This window comes from Eschrichtius robustus, chromosome 5 (assembly GCF_028021215.1).
Source record: "Eschrichtius robustus isolate mEscRob2 chromosome 5, mEscRob2.pri, whole genome shotgun sequence".
Taxonomy (NCBI): Eukaryota; Metazoa; Chordata; class Mammalia; order Artiodactyla; family Eschrichtiidae; genus Eschrichtius; species Eschrichtius robustus.
Genome location: NC_090828.1, coordinates 6,516,572 through 6,533,324, shown reverse-complemented (window position 1 = coordinate 6,533,324; position 16,753 = coordinate 6,516,572). Strand labels below are relative to the sequence as shown.

The 16,753-nt window shown below is 45.3% G+C and overlaps 1 protein-coding gene across 1 annotated transcript in view; it reads left to right on the top strand.

The window, feature by feature from the left end:
• Positions 1-16,753, top strand: part of TRPM8 (transient receptor potential cation channel subfamily M member 8) — an 87,688-nt gene that overhangs the window by 36,630 nt on the left and 34,305 nt on the right. Inside the window, exons 9-16 of the mRNA XM_068543723.1 lie at positions 579-681; positions 1,796-1,914; positions 5,478-5,768; positions 7,320-7,415; positions 9,126-9,255; positions 11,044-11,189; positions 13,670-13,782; positions 14,278-14,494. Of these exons, the coding sequence (XP_068399824.1) occupies positions 579-681; positions 1,796-1,914; positions 5,478-5,768; positions 7,320-7,415; positions 9,126-9,255; positions 11,044-11,189; positions 13,670-13,782; positions 14,278-14,494 (1,215 nt within the window). The remainder of the gene's footprint in view (positions 1-578; positions 682-1,795; positions 1,915-5,477; positions 5,769-7,319; positions 7,416-9,125; positions 9,256-11,043; positions 11,190-13,669; positions 13,783-14,277; positions 14,495-16,753) is intronic.

Sequence of the window (16,753 nt, the reverse complement as noted above, 5' to 3'; positions counted from 1 at the left end):
AATGACATTATTTTGTTCCTTTTTTATGGCTGAGTAATATTCCATCATATATATATACCACATCTTCTTTATCCATTCTTCCATTGATGGACATTTAGGTTGCTTCCATGTCCTGGCTATTGTAAATAGTGCTGCAATTAACATTGGGGTGCATGTATCTTTTTGAAGTATGGTTTTCTCTGGATATATGCCCAGCAGTGGGATGCCTGGATCATATGGTAGCTCTATTTTTAGTTTTTTAAGAAACTTCCATGCTGTTCTCCATAGTGGCTGTACCAATTTACATTCCCACCAACAATGTAGGAGAGTTCCTCTCTCAGCTTTTTGATAGGGACTTGTTGATATATGTGCCTTTGTAGAGCCAGTACTTTATTCTCATTGTGGTCAAGGGCTCACTATTCCAATTTAGAAATTAGATGCTGTGGGTACAGGCGCTGTAGAAGAGGGAAGGAGATTTGGAACATTCCTATAGGTGGTCTTTAAAAAAATGGAATAAAATATTCCTCACCAAAAGAGAGTTTATGCTCCTTGTGCCTGAAATCAGTTGGCTGACAACTCTGCTCTTTAAATCTTGCCAGCTCAAAGAAATTCACGAAAGTTCTCACCTATTAACCGTTATTAAAATAGAAGAAGCTGGGGATGAAATTGTGAGCAATGCTATCTCCTATGCATTGTACAAAGGTGAGTAAAATTAGCTCCTGTAGAAGTTTCAGCTTTGTGTTGCTTTCTGTGGCTTTTAATGGCTTCCATTTATTTTTTAAAACAGCTTTACAGAAATATAATCTTGCACTTAATTTTGATTATCTTATATTAGAAGTTGGAATAACTATTATTGACCTGCTGAGTTAAATCTCCTTGGTTGTATATATTTAACAGAACAAGAATTTTTTATGTCATCAAAATATCAGTTAAATATGATCACAGTACTTTCCAAAGAGCTGTCTCTAACAGTGGTTTAGAATCTTTATCTGAGTCTCAGACACTTTGAGAATATGATAAAAGCTATAGACCTTTGTCGTAGGATTCCACATCTGTGTACACACGTACACACACACATAGATCATTTTGCGTCCAGTTTCAGGGGTTAACACATCTCCTATGCTTATGAATGAACCTGAGTTTTAAAATCCTCATGTGTGAACTTTGCTGTCTGAGAATCCCATCAAGGTGGAATTACTTGAAGTAAATAGACCCCTGGCAAAGACCACATAGAGTTGAGCCATCTGATTAATATATTTAAGGCATGCAGAGCAGGGCAAGGCACAAGAGAAGTGCACTTTAAGCATTAGCTATTCATTAGAATCATTCTTACTCTGCTTGTCAGAAATTTGGTTGTAAGGATATTTATTAAAATGGGACTATATCTGTAGAGATACATAGGTACAGAAATTATTAGCTCTGAAAAAGACAAGTGGAATATTGTTATAATAGGGCTCATTATGTCATAGATTTAGATATAGTAAAAGTCAGATGTGGTCCTGGAAATGTGCCATTTATGGAATCTGAATCTATGGAAAAATATCAATATACCATAGTTACACTGTTAGGATATGAAATGGAAAGATATTATCACCTAAACTGATCCACATTACATACTTTGGGACATATAGAATATGGATAAGATTGAGTGAAAATAAACTGTCAGTGAAATGACAGCTCTGAGTGTCTGATTCTAAGAGAACACGCTTAGAATCTCCTTTGATAAATGGCTGTGATAATTGGCCATATGGAATGGTTCTGACTCTCTTGTTTCTGGGCGTTTGGTGAGTTGATTTTTTTCCCTGTCCTCTTACAGCCTTTAGCACCAATGAACAAGATAAGGACAACTGGAATGGGCAGCTGAAGCTTCTGCTGGAGTGGAACCAGCTGGACCTAGCCAGTGATGAGATTTTCACCAATGACCGCCGGTGGGAGGTACATAGGAGGCCCTCCTGGGTTATTCCAGTGACAGGTCTGGTCCATTTCTGACAGGGTCTTTGCTCTTGAATATTGTAAAGGATTGTTCTGTCCTGGTACATCGGTGTTGCCAAGGCTCACTTTCCTCATCTGTAGTAGGGGATAATAACATTGACTTAGTAGGTTGCTTGCAAAGAGATAATAAAAACAAATACACTAATGTAAGGTAACATCAATCCACCATTACCATCCAAAATTTATAGCTCTTCCCCCATGATGTGAGAGGCGATTCTCCATCGAGGTATTGAGGTGCAGATTTCCTCCTGGGAGTTGATGGACAGAAATGTGGGGAAACTAAGTGCAAGATGATTGAAAGGGGTTTATCAGAAGTAACTCAACTGAAAATCCAGACAGCGGTACTCATTTTGTGCCCTGCCCCACCTTCTTAGCCAAGTTCTCATAAGAGAATTGTCAGCAGTGAGACGCATAAGAGAAAAATAGAACAAGTTGATTAAAGACATACAATGAATATCTTAGAGTTAGAAAATCAGGACTCCCCCAGGCAAATGAGTACCTCCAATATGGAAGTTGTATGTCCAGAAAATCTGTACTTTTTTCCAGTAGAATGACTTTTCTCACTTTGAATTTGATGAGAGTTGTAAGACTGCATTTTCCAGCAGCATCCTCTTGGGTACAACTAAAGTGAGATCCGCCTTAGGAGCTCTGTCTTGTAGGAACAACTATAAACCATCACACTTGGATCTGCAAGGTGGAGGCTCCTTTGTTTTAAGCTCTTCAGTCACTGGTGGGCAGTGAAAACACTTTTAGGCCTATCGTTGTATAATCAAAGATGAAGACTTCATTTATCCTTACATGTGATCAATTTTAATAATAGAATCCAAATAAAGTCATGGCTTACAGGTTTTTAAATTATTCATTCCTTTAGCAAACATTATCTTTGGTTTTTGCAGTATAATGAACCCTATCTCACATGGCAAGCCTTTAGTTAGTTGAGGGAAAACAGAGCTGTATGTAAATCTAGGTAATTGATTCAGAAATGAACCCCTGTGTGTGAAATGTTCTATTTAAGTGACATCAGATGGTACAAATAAACATAAACTCAGGCATGCATTGAATAGTACATTTAATTTTATTAACTCAGCTAAAGATAGTTGAGTGAAGGACATAATGGTTGAGAGTATGGATTCTGGAGCCAGCCCATCTGTATGACCTAACCTCTGCAAGTTACTTAACCTTCCTCAATTTCCTTGTACAGTGGTGAATTAGGGTCAGTTCATACTGGTTTTAGCAAGAGCTGACTGTTAAAATTTTTAGGGATTTTTGAGTCAGTTGTTAAATACAATCATTAAAAATCAAATACTATACTCTTAGAACTAAATAAATTTTATTAAAAACAAAGGCAATAAATAATCAAACTCGTCCCTTTCTAACTATTTTACTACATTTACTCTGATCTATACTCTGGAGGTTATGTCAATTATATCTGCATTCTGGAAACACCGTACTTGCTACTCTGTGTTGGGTCCCAATTGTGCATTCAATGATGTCACATGGTAGCCAAAGACTGGCCATGTTGGGAGCATTTACACTGTAGCAATGGTCAAATACTACAAATCAGGGCTTATTATTTTCTTCCAGAATGTTGGTTGTAAAGTATTTACCAGCACACCACTGCTCATCTGAAAACAGAGATGGTAATAATAGTGCTAGCTACCTCATTGGATTGTTATGATGATTAAATCAGATAATATTTCTAGAGTGCTTAGAACACTGGCACATATTAAGCCATATATAAGTCTTTGTTTAAAAATAACTAAAAATCTTTGCATAACCTTTTGTAGTGCACAAAGCAGCTTCACTGTGTTAGTTCACTTGGCCGTCATGCCAGCCATCACAGGGATTATCTCATTTTGCTGGTTAACAAGCTAGGGCTCCATGGGTACCACAGGAGGGCCATTCTGATGTTCTTTTGAGGGCCTGCTCCGAACTTGAATCTCTGAAGGCATCTTGACCTGTGTTGTCTCATTTCATCCCCACAAGCACCTATTTTACAGACGAGCAAACTGAGGTTGAGGCACAGTCTTGTTTGAGGTCGCACATAAGGTAATGGTAGAACCAAGGTTTGGAAACAAACATGTGTCTGACTGCAAAGCTGTTCTCTTCCCCGTATGCCAGTGGTTCTCAAAGGGTGGTCCCTGGACCCGGGGCAGCATGAGAATAACCTGGGAACTTGTTAGCAGTGCAGATTATCAGGGCAGCCACCTCCTTTTGTCCCTATCCCACCTGGAGCCACAGTGTGGGGACTCAAGGGACCCTTGGCAGTTGCCTCTGCAGGCAATGTGTGATCCCGGAGAGACCAACATCAGACAGAAACAGAAACCGCTAATGCTGCCCTTGGCAGCGGATATTCCCCTGAACCAGCGCTCAGACAAGTAAAGTGAGGACAGTGGCTGGGTGAGCAGCAGCGAGGCTAGTGGGGGGCCCAGGGCTACAGTGCCCAGGCTCCTGGAGCTGCCCCAGCTGGCTCCAACTGACGGTTCTCTGTGTCGTCAGAGCTTCTGGTATTTACTTGTGAATCTGGATTTTAATGCTGGCAATGTGGATTTTTATGAACTGTCTAATTTTTAATGTTGGCAACAGAATCAAATTGTAAGAAATAGTATGGAGGACAATCAGAACATATCTGAGAGCTGGTGTGGCCCGTGGACCACGGGTTTGTGTCTGAAGTACACATTAATTATCTTTATTAAGATTCTTAATAAGCTTCTATGGGATAAGGATTATCAGGAGCCAGACAGTAGAGGTAAAGATAAATAATAACCAGGTATCACTGTCAAGTGTTCCAGTGACTCATGGTTATGTAACATGACCAGGCCTTTGCCTCGTGGCATGGGAAGGGCAGTGGGGCGACCCCATGGCACAGAAGGAAGAGTTGGCTGGTGGTTGGCTCACAACTGGTGTCCAGTGTAGACCTCAGAGAAATGGTGCGAGCTGTACCGTGAGCCCCCTGCCCCCTAATGGAGCGAGTGCTTCCTTTATGCCGGACACTGGGATCAATTCTTGATCAACATCATCCCTTTTTTTAATGTAATTTTTTTTTTAGAATTTTATTTGATGTGGACCATTTTTAAAAGTCTTTATTGAATTTGTTACAATATTGCTTCTGTTTTATGTTTTGGTCTTTTGGCCATGAGGCATGTGGGATCATATCTCCACAACCAGGGATCAAACACGCACCCCCTGTATTGGAAGGCAAAGTCTTAACCACTGGGCCACCAGGGAAGTCCCTCAACATCATCCTTACGTGGGTGTCATTATCTCCACTTTACAATAGCAAGAGACCAATTCCCATCCAAGCTCACATCTGGCTGATTTCAAAGATTCCATCTCGCTGCTTCCCCCATCTCGATGTTTGAGCTGTAATCTAATATTGTGTTACAACTGAAAAGATAAGTTTTATTTACCTCATGGTTGAAAATTTGATGTGGCTGAGAAAGAAGGTGCCTTGTTTTCTTGATTGGATTTAGGCTGTGCGTTCTCTCTCTGCTCTTTCTCCTCAGTCTGCTGACCTTCAGGAAGTCATGTTTATGGCTCTCATAAAGGACAGACCCAAGTTTGTCCGCCTCTTTCTGGAGAATGGCTTGAACCTGCAGAAGTTTCTCACCAATGACGTCCTCACCGAGCTCTTCTCCAATCACTTCAGCACCCTGGTGTATCGGAACCTGCAGATTGCCAAGAATTCCTATAATGACACCCTCCTCACGTTCGTCTGGAAACTGGTTGCTAACTTCCGAAGAGGCTTCCGGAAGGAAGACAGGAATAGCAGGGATGAGATAGACATAGAGCTCCATGTGTGTACTGTCACAGTTGTCTGCTTCAATTCTTTGCTCTCTTGAGTCTTCCCTCAAAATATCTCTCTACTTCCATCTTTCCTACTCCCTACCTCATTGCTGTCATGTAGTTAACATGTTGGGGTTGTTATTTTTTCCTACTTCCTTTATTTAAGCTAGCAAGTCCTAGCGAGGTAACAAGTGGTGCATTTTCTTGCTTTGTTCTTTGTGCTATCTTTACAACTAGTTATTGCAGTATTTCCTAATTGCAAAGCTTGGTGTGACACACTTTCTGAAGGCATCTAGCAGGGAATGGGGACAAATGACTGGCTGCCTGATCATGTCTTAGTCTTTTGGACATGATCTGCCTAAAATAGTTCTCTGCTACCTATGCAAAGAACTGGAGAACTGCCGAGTTTCCTTTTGTGAATAAAAGGGGCAGTGAATCTTTGTAAAGAGATAATCCAGGTTTCCATTTGAGAAGGTGTTGTGGAGGTACCACTTATATTCTCTCAAGATTTCCTATTTTAAGGACAGGCAGGCCCAGTTTCTAGAACCTGCAACTCTTTGCTGAAGTTCTGCTCTGGTCAGAGCCCAGTGACTGCCAGAAGTTGGTGTATAAATACCTCAGCAACCCCCCTGCTCAGAGGAGATAATTCTGAGACCTGTGTCCTACACTGGCTCCAAGGGTTGCCTAGTGGGATTAATCTCTGGTTATTTACCATGACAACTTGTTGGTCCTTTCTTTTCCAATCTCATTTCCTCAATTTCCTAGTGGTTTTCCTGGAATCATGTCTAAAATAAACTACTTGTCTCAAATGCTTGATTGTTTCTGGGAAAACTCAAACTAGGTCATTATCTTTTATAGTTTTAGAATTTTATTATATGTGTGTTGCAAAAATCTAAATGAGCTAGGTGTTTGAAGGAATTGGAAATGTTTAAAAAGCTGTTTGATGCTATTTATGTTAAAACTCTCCACAGTATCCATAACTGTGCCAGAAACATTTTGGATCTTGGTGAAACCTGTAGGGAAGATTAAAAGGAATATATACATAGAGTTGTTTTCTATCTGAAAAGGTTCCCTTGGAAGATATGGGAGGCTGAATAGGAGCTGGGATTCTTAGTTGATGTATTAGGAATTGTAACTTTGAATAACACTCCAAAGAAATAACTTTAGTTTTACGTTGTGATAATTGAACTTCAACTATTGGAAAGTTAGAATTTAGTTAGAACGATTTTTCTAGATGAGAAAGAGATTTCTATGATGAGAAGGAACTGCTTTCTCTTCAGCCTGTCAGAAGTCATTCAGTTTTTAAATTGCTGTCAGCCCATTTTTTCACCCTTTATACCTTTCCATCTGCTTGTACATTGTCTTTTATGATAGATCAAAGATTCTGTTGAAACTCACATCACTGTTCTGTGAAAATGGATTCAGACACCAAGTTACAGAGCCCTCCAAACATGGGGCACTCTCCTAGGGCATCCTGACCCTGTTTTCATTCTTATACTAGTGTGTCTGCCAAAGTGATTCTCCATCTGCATGTGCTGACCCCCTGCTCTAATCCCTCCCAGGACGTGTCTCCTATCACTCGGCACCCCCTGCAGGCACTCTTCATCTGGGCCATCCTTCAGAACAAGAAGGAACTTTCCAAAGTCATTTGGGAGCAGGTAAATGTCCAAGTCTGCGGCAGATGTATGCTTGGTTGTGATTGCTCTGACCCTTTCAAACCTCACATACCTAATCTAAAATGTCCTCAGTAAAATGGAATATTTGATGTCGGTGGACATGGTTGTGCCTGTTTCCATGTGAACAGGGGTGTGTTTGGGAGGGGAGGTCCCTGGAAAGTTCTGGGCTTGGTGGGTAATCCAGGAGGCACCTGCTTCTTAGGTTTGTGTGGATGTGTGATTGTCTTCCAAGTGGAGGAGGTTTTAAAGTTTAATTTAAAATTAATTTCTAACTTTCTTGCATTATGGGCAGGAAGTAGGGCCTGTACAAAGCCTGCTTTGGGAAATGATTGAGATTTTTCTTTGTGATTCCACACATAATGATTTTTATAAATGATTTATGAACAGTTGAAAAGAAGCTGCATTCTCTGTTTTTAGAGCCTAAGATTAGGTATTGAATATTGATTGACACACACACTCTCACTAACTACAGTTGTCAGTCTTCGTGTCCTTGACCAGTTTCCCCCTCTGAGCTGTTACAGCATGATGGTGGGTCATCAGGCTTCCCATTGCCACGTCTAACTATCAACTTCTCCTGCATTTATCTTTTTTTTTTTTATTGGAGTATAATTGCTTTAAAATGTTGTGTTAGTTTCTGCTGTACAATGAAGTGAATCAGCTTTATGCATACCTATAACCCCTCCCTCTTAGACCTCCCTCCCCCCCTTCCCCCCCCCCCCCCATCTAGGTCATCACAGAGCACTGAGCTGAGCTCCTTGTGCTATACAGCAGGTTCCCACTAGCTATCTGTTTTACACATGGTAGTGTATTTATGTCAAACCTAATTTTGCAGTTTGTCCCACCCTCCCGTCCCACCCGTGTCCACATGTCTGTTCTTTATGTCTGTGTCCCTATTCCTGCCCTACAAATAGGTTCATCTGTACCATTTTTTCTAGATTCCACATATATGCATATACAATATTTGTTTTTTTCTTTCTGGCTTATATCACTCTGTATGACCGACTCTATAGGTCCATCCACATCTCTACAAGTGACCCAGTTTCGTTCCTTTTTATGGCTGAGTAATATTCCATTGTATATATGTACCACATCTTCTTTATCCATTCACCTATCATTGGACATTTAGGTTGTTTCCATGTCCTGGCTATTGTAAATAGTGCTGCAGTGAACATTGGGGTACATGTGTCCTTTTGAATTATGGTTTTCTCAGGGTATATGCCCAGTAGTGAGATTTCTGTGTCATATGGAAGTTCTATTTTTAGTTTGTTAAGGAATCTCCATACTGTTCTCCATAGTGGCTGTATCAATTTACATTCCCACCAACAGTGCAAAAGGGTTCCCTTTTCTCCACGCCCTCTCCAGCATTTATGATTTGTAGATTTTTTGGTGATGGCCATTCTGACTGGTGTGAGGTGATACCTCATTGTAGTTTTGATTTGCATTTTTCTAATAATTAGTGATGCATTTATCTTGATATTTTCTTTTTGTATGTTAATTCCATGTTCAAGACTGTGAGTGTATTCAGGTTCGAGACTCTTGGTGCACATTGCAAATTTTACTGGGAATCATTATGAACAGTTCAGATTTTTACCTTTTCCTGCTTTTGCCGTCAATCTGTGCTTGTCTGACTTTGATGTTGACTCGACTGCAAGGGATTACAAATTAACTGTGACATTCTCACCCCTCTGGAAGACCAGGGGCTGTACTCTGGCAGCCCTGGGAGCCAGCAAGCTTCTGAAGACTCTGGCCAAGGTGAAGAATGACATCAATGCTGCAGGGGAGTCTGAGGAGTTGGCAAACGAGTACGAGACCCGAGCAGTGGGTAAGCCTCTGGGAATGGGAGCCGTGGCCGGCACAGCCACGCCAGGTGGCATTTACTGACTTTTCCAAGAATGAAGGTGGTAAAATATAGGCTCTCTCATCCCACAGCTGCCCAGGGCCACACCCAGGCCAGGTCTAAGTAACTCAGCACCATAGGGAAGCCTTGGGGTGTTTTGTTTGGGGGATGCTATTCAGAAACCTTGACACGTGTGAGGTTTTACCTGACGTGCAAGCTAACAGGTTAGCCTGCCAGCTTCCTATACATATACTGACAGACGACCCCAGACCCCTGGGTTAGGGACACAGATGGTTTATTACTAATGGCAAAGGCAGCAGCCAGAGCAGCATCTTGGGTTGGTCCCCGTGCCTCGATTCCCCATGAGGTCACGTGAATAAGGGCTGGTGTTGGTGGTCCCACATCTCCCCAAACTTAGGAGGCTCAGAGCTTCTATAACACAAGGCAACAGGCGAGCTGCCCAGCTCCCCCCCAGGGCGATGTTTCTCATCACCTGGAGCGGAAGAGGGCAGAGGCCCCGCTGAGTGTGACGCTCCTGAAACATCTGTCCTCTGTTCGCTGTTCACCTGCCCTTGAACACAGCTTGCCGTTGCCCCTGCTCAGAGGGCCCGGACCAGTTGCCTCACAGCAACAGAGAATTTTAGGCCGGCTCAGTTTTCTTCTTTCCACTGGGGAGTTTTAAGTTTGCAAGGTGGCACGTTGCAAAATGCAGGCATGTTTGTCTGTTGTCTGATCTAATGAAGAAATGTTCATTCATTTAACCTCTCTGTGTTGGGGAAAAGGTGTCTGATTATTTCTTCTACTATATTAAAAATTTCAAGGTATTACGTTGTTTTTGGATTGACTTCAGCTAGGCAATGGCTCCGAGCATTTCGACTTTTAAAAGATTTTCTCTGAGGAGCTGCACACCAATCTGTTTGTCATAAGGTCTCAAAATATAAGCACACCCTCAATGCAGTAGGCCAGTGTTGTTTTTTTTTAGGTTTTTTTTTTTTTAATTTTTATTTATTTTATTTTTGGCTGCGTTGGGTCTTTGTTGCTACGCGCGGGCTTTTCTCTGGTTGCGGCGAGTGGGGGCTACTCTTTGTTGTGGTGCGCGGGCTTCTCATTGCGGTGGCTTCTCTTGTTGTGGAGCATGGGCTCTAGGCACACGGGCTTCAGTAGTTGTGGCACATGGGCTCAGTAGTTGTGGCTCACGGGCTCTAGGTGTGCAGGCTCAGTAATTGTGGCACACGGGCTTAGTTGCTCTGTGGCATGTGAGATCTTCCTGGACCAGGGCTCAAATCCGTGTCCCCCGCATTGGCAGGCGGATTCTTAACCACTGCGCCACCAGGGAAGCCCTGGGCCAGTGTTTTTTATTACGTCATTTTGGCTTTTTTTTTGCACTGTGCCTTAACTGCAAAGAACCTCACCAAGAAAGCACAGAAGGTAAATGAGATGGAGGGGGGCTCAGGGTCTGGATCCCCTCCCCAGTGGCTGAACCCCACCAAAGAGGGCATTCCCCACGTTCACTGCAGCTCAATTCAGTGGGCATTTCTGGACACCTGCTGCCAGGGGGCGCTGTGCTGTGTGCGCGGTGCCCAAAGCAGGTCCCTTTGTTCAGTGGAGAATCATATTGTACTGGTGTTCTCTTTGCCTTTTATAATCCAGGAAGCTCGCAGCCAGGCTTTCGTGGAAGTCAGGGCGTGGCTGGTGGGCCCGGGGGCGGGAAAGTTCTGTGTATTGGCCAGCCCTGCCTCCCGTTTCCCTCTCTCTGGGGACACTGTCACTTAGAGCTGTTCACGGAGTGTTACAGCAGCGACGAGGACTTGGCGGAACAGCTCCTGGTCTATTCCTGTGAAGCCTGGGGCGGAAGCAGCTGTTTGGAGCTGGCGGTGGAGGCCACGGACCAGCATTTCATCGCTCAGCCCGGGGTCCAGGTAAACAACATGCAGTCACCAAACATCATGCCCAGAAATGGGCCTTTCCATCAGCTGGGTCTCTGGATCCAGCGTATCTCTAACTAGGTGTAGGGATGGGCCAGGTTACATGAACTCTCTGAGCCTTAGTTTCCTTATCTGTAAAATGGGCATAATAGGGGGTAAAGGAAGGGTTGCTGTGAGGATTCAATGAGATAATATGTGAGTGGGGCCAGCCCTTTATGGTAGCTGTTACTGTTAGAACTATTACTAGTAGTAATGGCAGCAGAGAAACTAGTATGAAGTGGGTTCAGCCAGTGTAGACGTTTTCTGCCCCAAGTTACATTAACAGCAGTTTGCACCTGGTATCTCAGGTTTCAGAGGGGAGATTTTTTCCACCCACCATCCCAGCTGGAGGGGTCTGGTGTGAAGGGGAGGAAGACGGGGAAGAGATGGATGGACTGACACTTGTCTGCATAGCCCTTGTACACGCGATCACGCTTCATCTTCACAGCACGCGTGCAGGTCGACATCATCCCATTTTACTGAGGAGGACTCAGGAGCTCAGAGAGGTTCTGGAGCGTTCCCCAGGTTGCTGCTAGGAAGTGGCAGGGCTGGGATTTGACCCCATGATGATTGCCCGCCTTACGGACTTTCCATCATACCATGCAGCCAATAACTGGCACAATGTTTACAAAAGAATCCGTTTGCTATTGCAGCCAAGTGGATTCAGTGAGTGTGGCCATGGATGACAAGGGACACACAGGGGGCCTTGCTGTTGTTCTGGTTTAGCCACTGCGTCGTAGTGGGCTGGAGGGAGGCCAGTGCTGGGGTCAGGGTTGCCTGGGAGACCCAGCCGGCTGCCACGGCTGCCTCGCTCTGCTCATGGTTCTGCTCACAGCTTCTTAGCCCCCAGACCCCCTCTTGCCGGTGTTCCAGAGCTTTGGGCCCTGGGGAGGTTGACTCACGCTCCCGTCCAAGTTCACCAGGCCCGACGGTTTCCACCAGATGCCGGTTCAGCGATGTTTATGGAAAGTCACCCTGCCCGGCCCGCGGGACCAGGGAGTGTGGTTGCTCTGGGCAGGCTGACGTGTGGGGTCAGATGTCACTGGTGGCCATGGAACCCGAGCTGGCGCGGGAGCTTTCTGTGACTGAGGGCCTCGTGGTGCCGCTCAGCGATGGCCTGGTGGGCTCATCACCCCGGCAGGATTGGGACAGGGAAGAAGACTGGACCTTACTTGTCTCGGTGTGCCCCGCAGAAGCGGACCGCCACACGAGGATTTGACTGCAAGTGGTTTATGCTGGACGTGAGTCCAGGAGGTGCATGAGGGGAGTGGAGGCCGAGAGGCCGGGGAGAGAAGGGAAGGAAGCAGACACAGGTGTGCTAAGGAGAAGTTGCCTTCTGGGGGCTTCTGGGAGCTTCGTGCCGCCTGCCCCAGTGTTGCCCATCCAAGCATGTACCCACCAACTGCAGTTTGCGGTTCCCTGGGGGCTGCCCCTCAAGAGCCAAGTACACGCCCGGCCCCAGAAGCCCAGGCAGAGCGGGGCAGGGCTCTCGGGGGAAGCTGTCCTCTCCTGGAGGGATGCACCGGGGTATGGATGGGGCACCTGGGTCCCAGCCTTACAGACAGTGCTGGGAAGGCCTCAGGTCCCCCCCTGCTCTACCACGAAGACACACCGGTCCCTTCTGATTGACATGATATTTTTGTTCTTGTGGGGTCTTTTTTTGGCCGTGCTGTGCGGCTTGCGGGATCCTAGTTCCCTGACCAGGGATTGAACCCAGGCCCTTGGTAGTGAAAGTGCGGAGTCCTAACCACCGGATCACCAGGAAATACCCAATATGATCTTTTCTGAGAGCCGCGGGGTCCTTCCATGTGACCCAGCATATGCCCACCCCTTCTGTGTTGACTTTCGGTGCTGCTGTCAGAGACAGAGCGAGTTTCTAATTCCTGCCTTCGTGGGAGGCCCTGTTCCACTTTTCAGGGGCTGATACGGTCTGGGGAAAGCTTTTGCATGCCTTTTCAGCTCAAGTGGGTGTTGAGACACCAGTGGTCTCTCTCTTGCCGACTTCCTTTCAGTTTCCTGACAGGTGTCACCTGTCTGCCTCCAGAAATGAATCCTTGGGGCCCCGCAGGTAGCACTGGATGTCGTGTGAATTTGTGAGCTTTCAGGGAAAAGGAGCTACAGAGGTGCTTGTTTAAACTTACACAGTAAGAATTAGAGTTGGTTAAAATTCATAGGTTTAGTGAATTTGGACTCATACACCTCTGTTTTAAAGTTCACAGAACCCAACGTAGAAAAGGACTGAAAATCAAACAGAATTTTATATGGTTGAATCATAGCCCCTTAAAATGCAGGTAACTAATATAAAAGAATAAGGATCTCAATTCAGAGAGTTATTTATTTTGGAGAGGTTTGAGGGCTGGGAAGAAAGGTCACACACCATCCAGCATGTCATTGCATTAATAAGGACCTGTGTCCTTTGTCTCTGTTTCCTGTAGAATTTTCTTTCCAAGCAATGGTACGGAGAGATTTCCCGAGACACCAAGAACTGGAAGATTATCCTGTGTCTGTTTATTATACCCTTGGTTGGCTGTGGCTTTGTATCATTTAGGTATGAAACCAAGGCACATAATCGTGTGTGTGAGTGTGTGTATACATACATCTGTGTGTGTACAAGCATCTGTGCGTGTGTACATACATCTGTGTGTGTGTACTTGTATCTGTGTGTGTGTACATTTATCTGTGTGTGTGTACATGTATCTGTGTGTGTGTGTGCTCTTGTGCAAAGGATCATAAGGCCTGGAAATTACGATGTTCACTCCAGTCCCTGCACTTTAGGTCTGGGATCTCCGTGGGTTTCCCCCAGGTTTGATTTCAAAGAGGTAGAAGTAGGGTCATGTCTTCAATATCTGAGGCAGAATTTGGATCTATTAAGCACGAAATGCCGAGGCTGAATTTTGGCTGGGTCAGACTTAGAACACAATTTGGACACCACCTGTCCCTGGCCCAGCTGTGGGTCTGTGTTCATCTGTGTTCAGAAGGAGAGGTGTAGCCCACGCAGTGATGTTGGCCAGGACTGTGACCATGCTGTCACCTCTCGGTGCAGGAAGAAGCCCCTCGACAAGCACCGGAAGCTCCTGTGGCACTACGTAGCCTTCTTCACCTCCCCGTTTGTGGTCTTCTCCTGGAACGTGGTCTTCTACATCGCCTTCCTCCTGCTCTTTGCCTACGTGCTGCTCATGGATTTCCACCCCGTGCCGCAACCCCCAGAGCTGGTCCTCTACGCGCTGGTCTTTGTCCTGTTCTGTGACGAAGTGAGACAGGTAGGTCAGCCCCGACGTGGGGCGCCCCCTCCTTTTCTCAGGGAGCGACATCTTCCTAATGCCAAAGGGGAGCAGAAGTTGATCCTCAAGTTCCAAAGTCATTATTGCCCCCAAATAAATGTTCTCATTTGGTGGCCACCCATGAACAGGAAGATGCTCTTCCATGAGATCTCCAAGCCCAAGCTTTGCTCTCTAATTAACGTTAATTGGTGGAGATGAATTTCTCGGGAATGTGTTCAAAGAGCAGGTTGACCTTGGACTTTTAAATCCACTCCCATTAGGCTTCCCTGGTGGCGCAGTGGTTGAGAATCTGCCTGCCAATGCAGGGGACACGGGTTTGAGCCCTGGTCTGGGAGGATCCCACATACCGCAGAGAGACTAGGCCTGTGTACCACAATTACTGAGCCTGCGCATCTGGAGCCTGTGCTCCGCAGCAAGAGAGGCCGTGATAGTGAGAGGCCCGCGCACCGCGATGAAGAGTGGCCCCCACTTGCCGCAACTAGAGAAAGCCCTCGCACAGAAACGAAGACCCAACACAGCCATAAATAATAATAAAAAAAAAAACCTCCCTCCCAGTTTCATTTAAAAAAAAAAACCAAGAAACCCACTCCCATCATCAGGAGCCATTTGTGATCCTGTCATTACCATCACTGGGGCAGGCAGCACCATGAGTGGCAGGGGAATTGGAAGGACTTTCCAGCTAAGGGCATCTCAATGCCCAGCGTGTCAGATTGACAATGTTGGAAATTCATATTCGTCCTTGGGAATTTCAGGGAGTTCATGTCATTTATTCATGGTGTTTTCTCCAGTTTCTTGGGACCTGCATTGTTTGGCATCCTCTTCCCATCCTTAATCCGAACTTAGCCCGGGTCTGGCACGTAGCAGGTGCTCAGTTAATAATTGCTGAATGAATAAATGTTGATGGTGAAGGTCAGTGCTATCCCTAAACCATCATGAAAAGTCATCCCAGAAAATCCTTTTAAAATGGTAGTTTACAAAATATTTGAGAACTGCTGTTGCTGTCACTCTTGTCCCATATGAGCCCAAACCCAAAAACATATCTATTCAACACGTATGGCCTAGGTGCTTATGGCATACAAGGTACTGTGCCAAGTGATACCAGATATTTGGAGGGGCAAAGGATGCTGTTCTTGACCCCACAGAATTGCTGCCTAGAATAGGATTCCTAAATTGTTTCAACTATCATGCTAACTCTAATAGATTCTCTTTTTTTTTTTTTTTTTTGGTGGCTTCTAGGAGCCTTGGGTTGAGAAAGATTCTGAGCCTCTATTTTCAGCAGGAGAACATCTTAATGAATTAGAAGTGTCTGCCATGGGCACGAGGGGTGGCAGGAGTCCTGGTACCAGTGCCCTGGATCTGCCTTTGCTTGCCTAGTAGGTGGGAGGTGCAGATGCTGGCTGGAGATGGAGTACAGGTGGAAGTGTGTTGAGCATGCAAGATTATCAGGCTTTCTGTCTACCAGCAAATCTACCCCAGGACCTGGTCCTGCTGACGTGCAGAGGGTTTCTATGACTTCAGATCAGCCTCAGGGGTGCCCCAGGCATTGGCTCAAGTGGTCACAGTTCAGTCCAGGGCACATCTGTATTAGCTCGCTAGGGCTAGGGCTAGAGCTGCCATGATGAAGCACCACCAGCTGGGCGGCTTAAACAACACAAGTTCATCATCTCATTGTTCTGAAGGCCAAAAGTCTGAGATCAAGCTGTGGGCAAGGTTGGTTGCTTCTGAGGATGTGAGGGAGAACCTGTTCCAGGCCCATCCCCAGTTTCTGGAGATTTGCTGGCCATCTCTGCTGTTCCTTGGCTGTAGATGCATTGCTCAATCCCTGACCTCATGCTCACACTGCATTCTCCCTGTGTGCATGTCTCTGTCCAAGTCTCCCCTTGTCATAGGGACACTAATCACATTGGATCAGGGACCCATCCTGCTCCAGTATGACCTCATCTTAACTAATTACATCTGCAAGGACCCTACTTCCAAACAAGGTCACATCCTGAGGTGCTGGGGGGTAGGACTTCAATGTATGAATTTGGAGGGGACACAATTCAACCCACAGCCCCTTCCATATAGTCTCAGAGGCCTTCTTTTACTTGCTAGTTCTCTCTTTTTTTTGACTTCTGTGTATCAGCAGCCAGGGTGTGAAAATATCCTGCTGGAGAGAAGCAGAGAAAGATGGAAGGAGAGTCAGCATTTAAAACGGGAATGGGCCCTGGCCATTGTGAGAAAGTTAACCAAGAACTT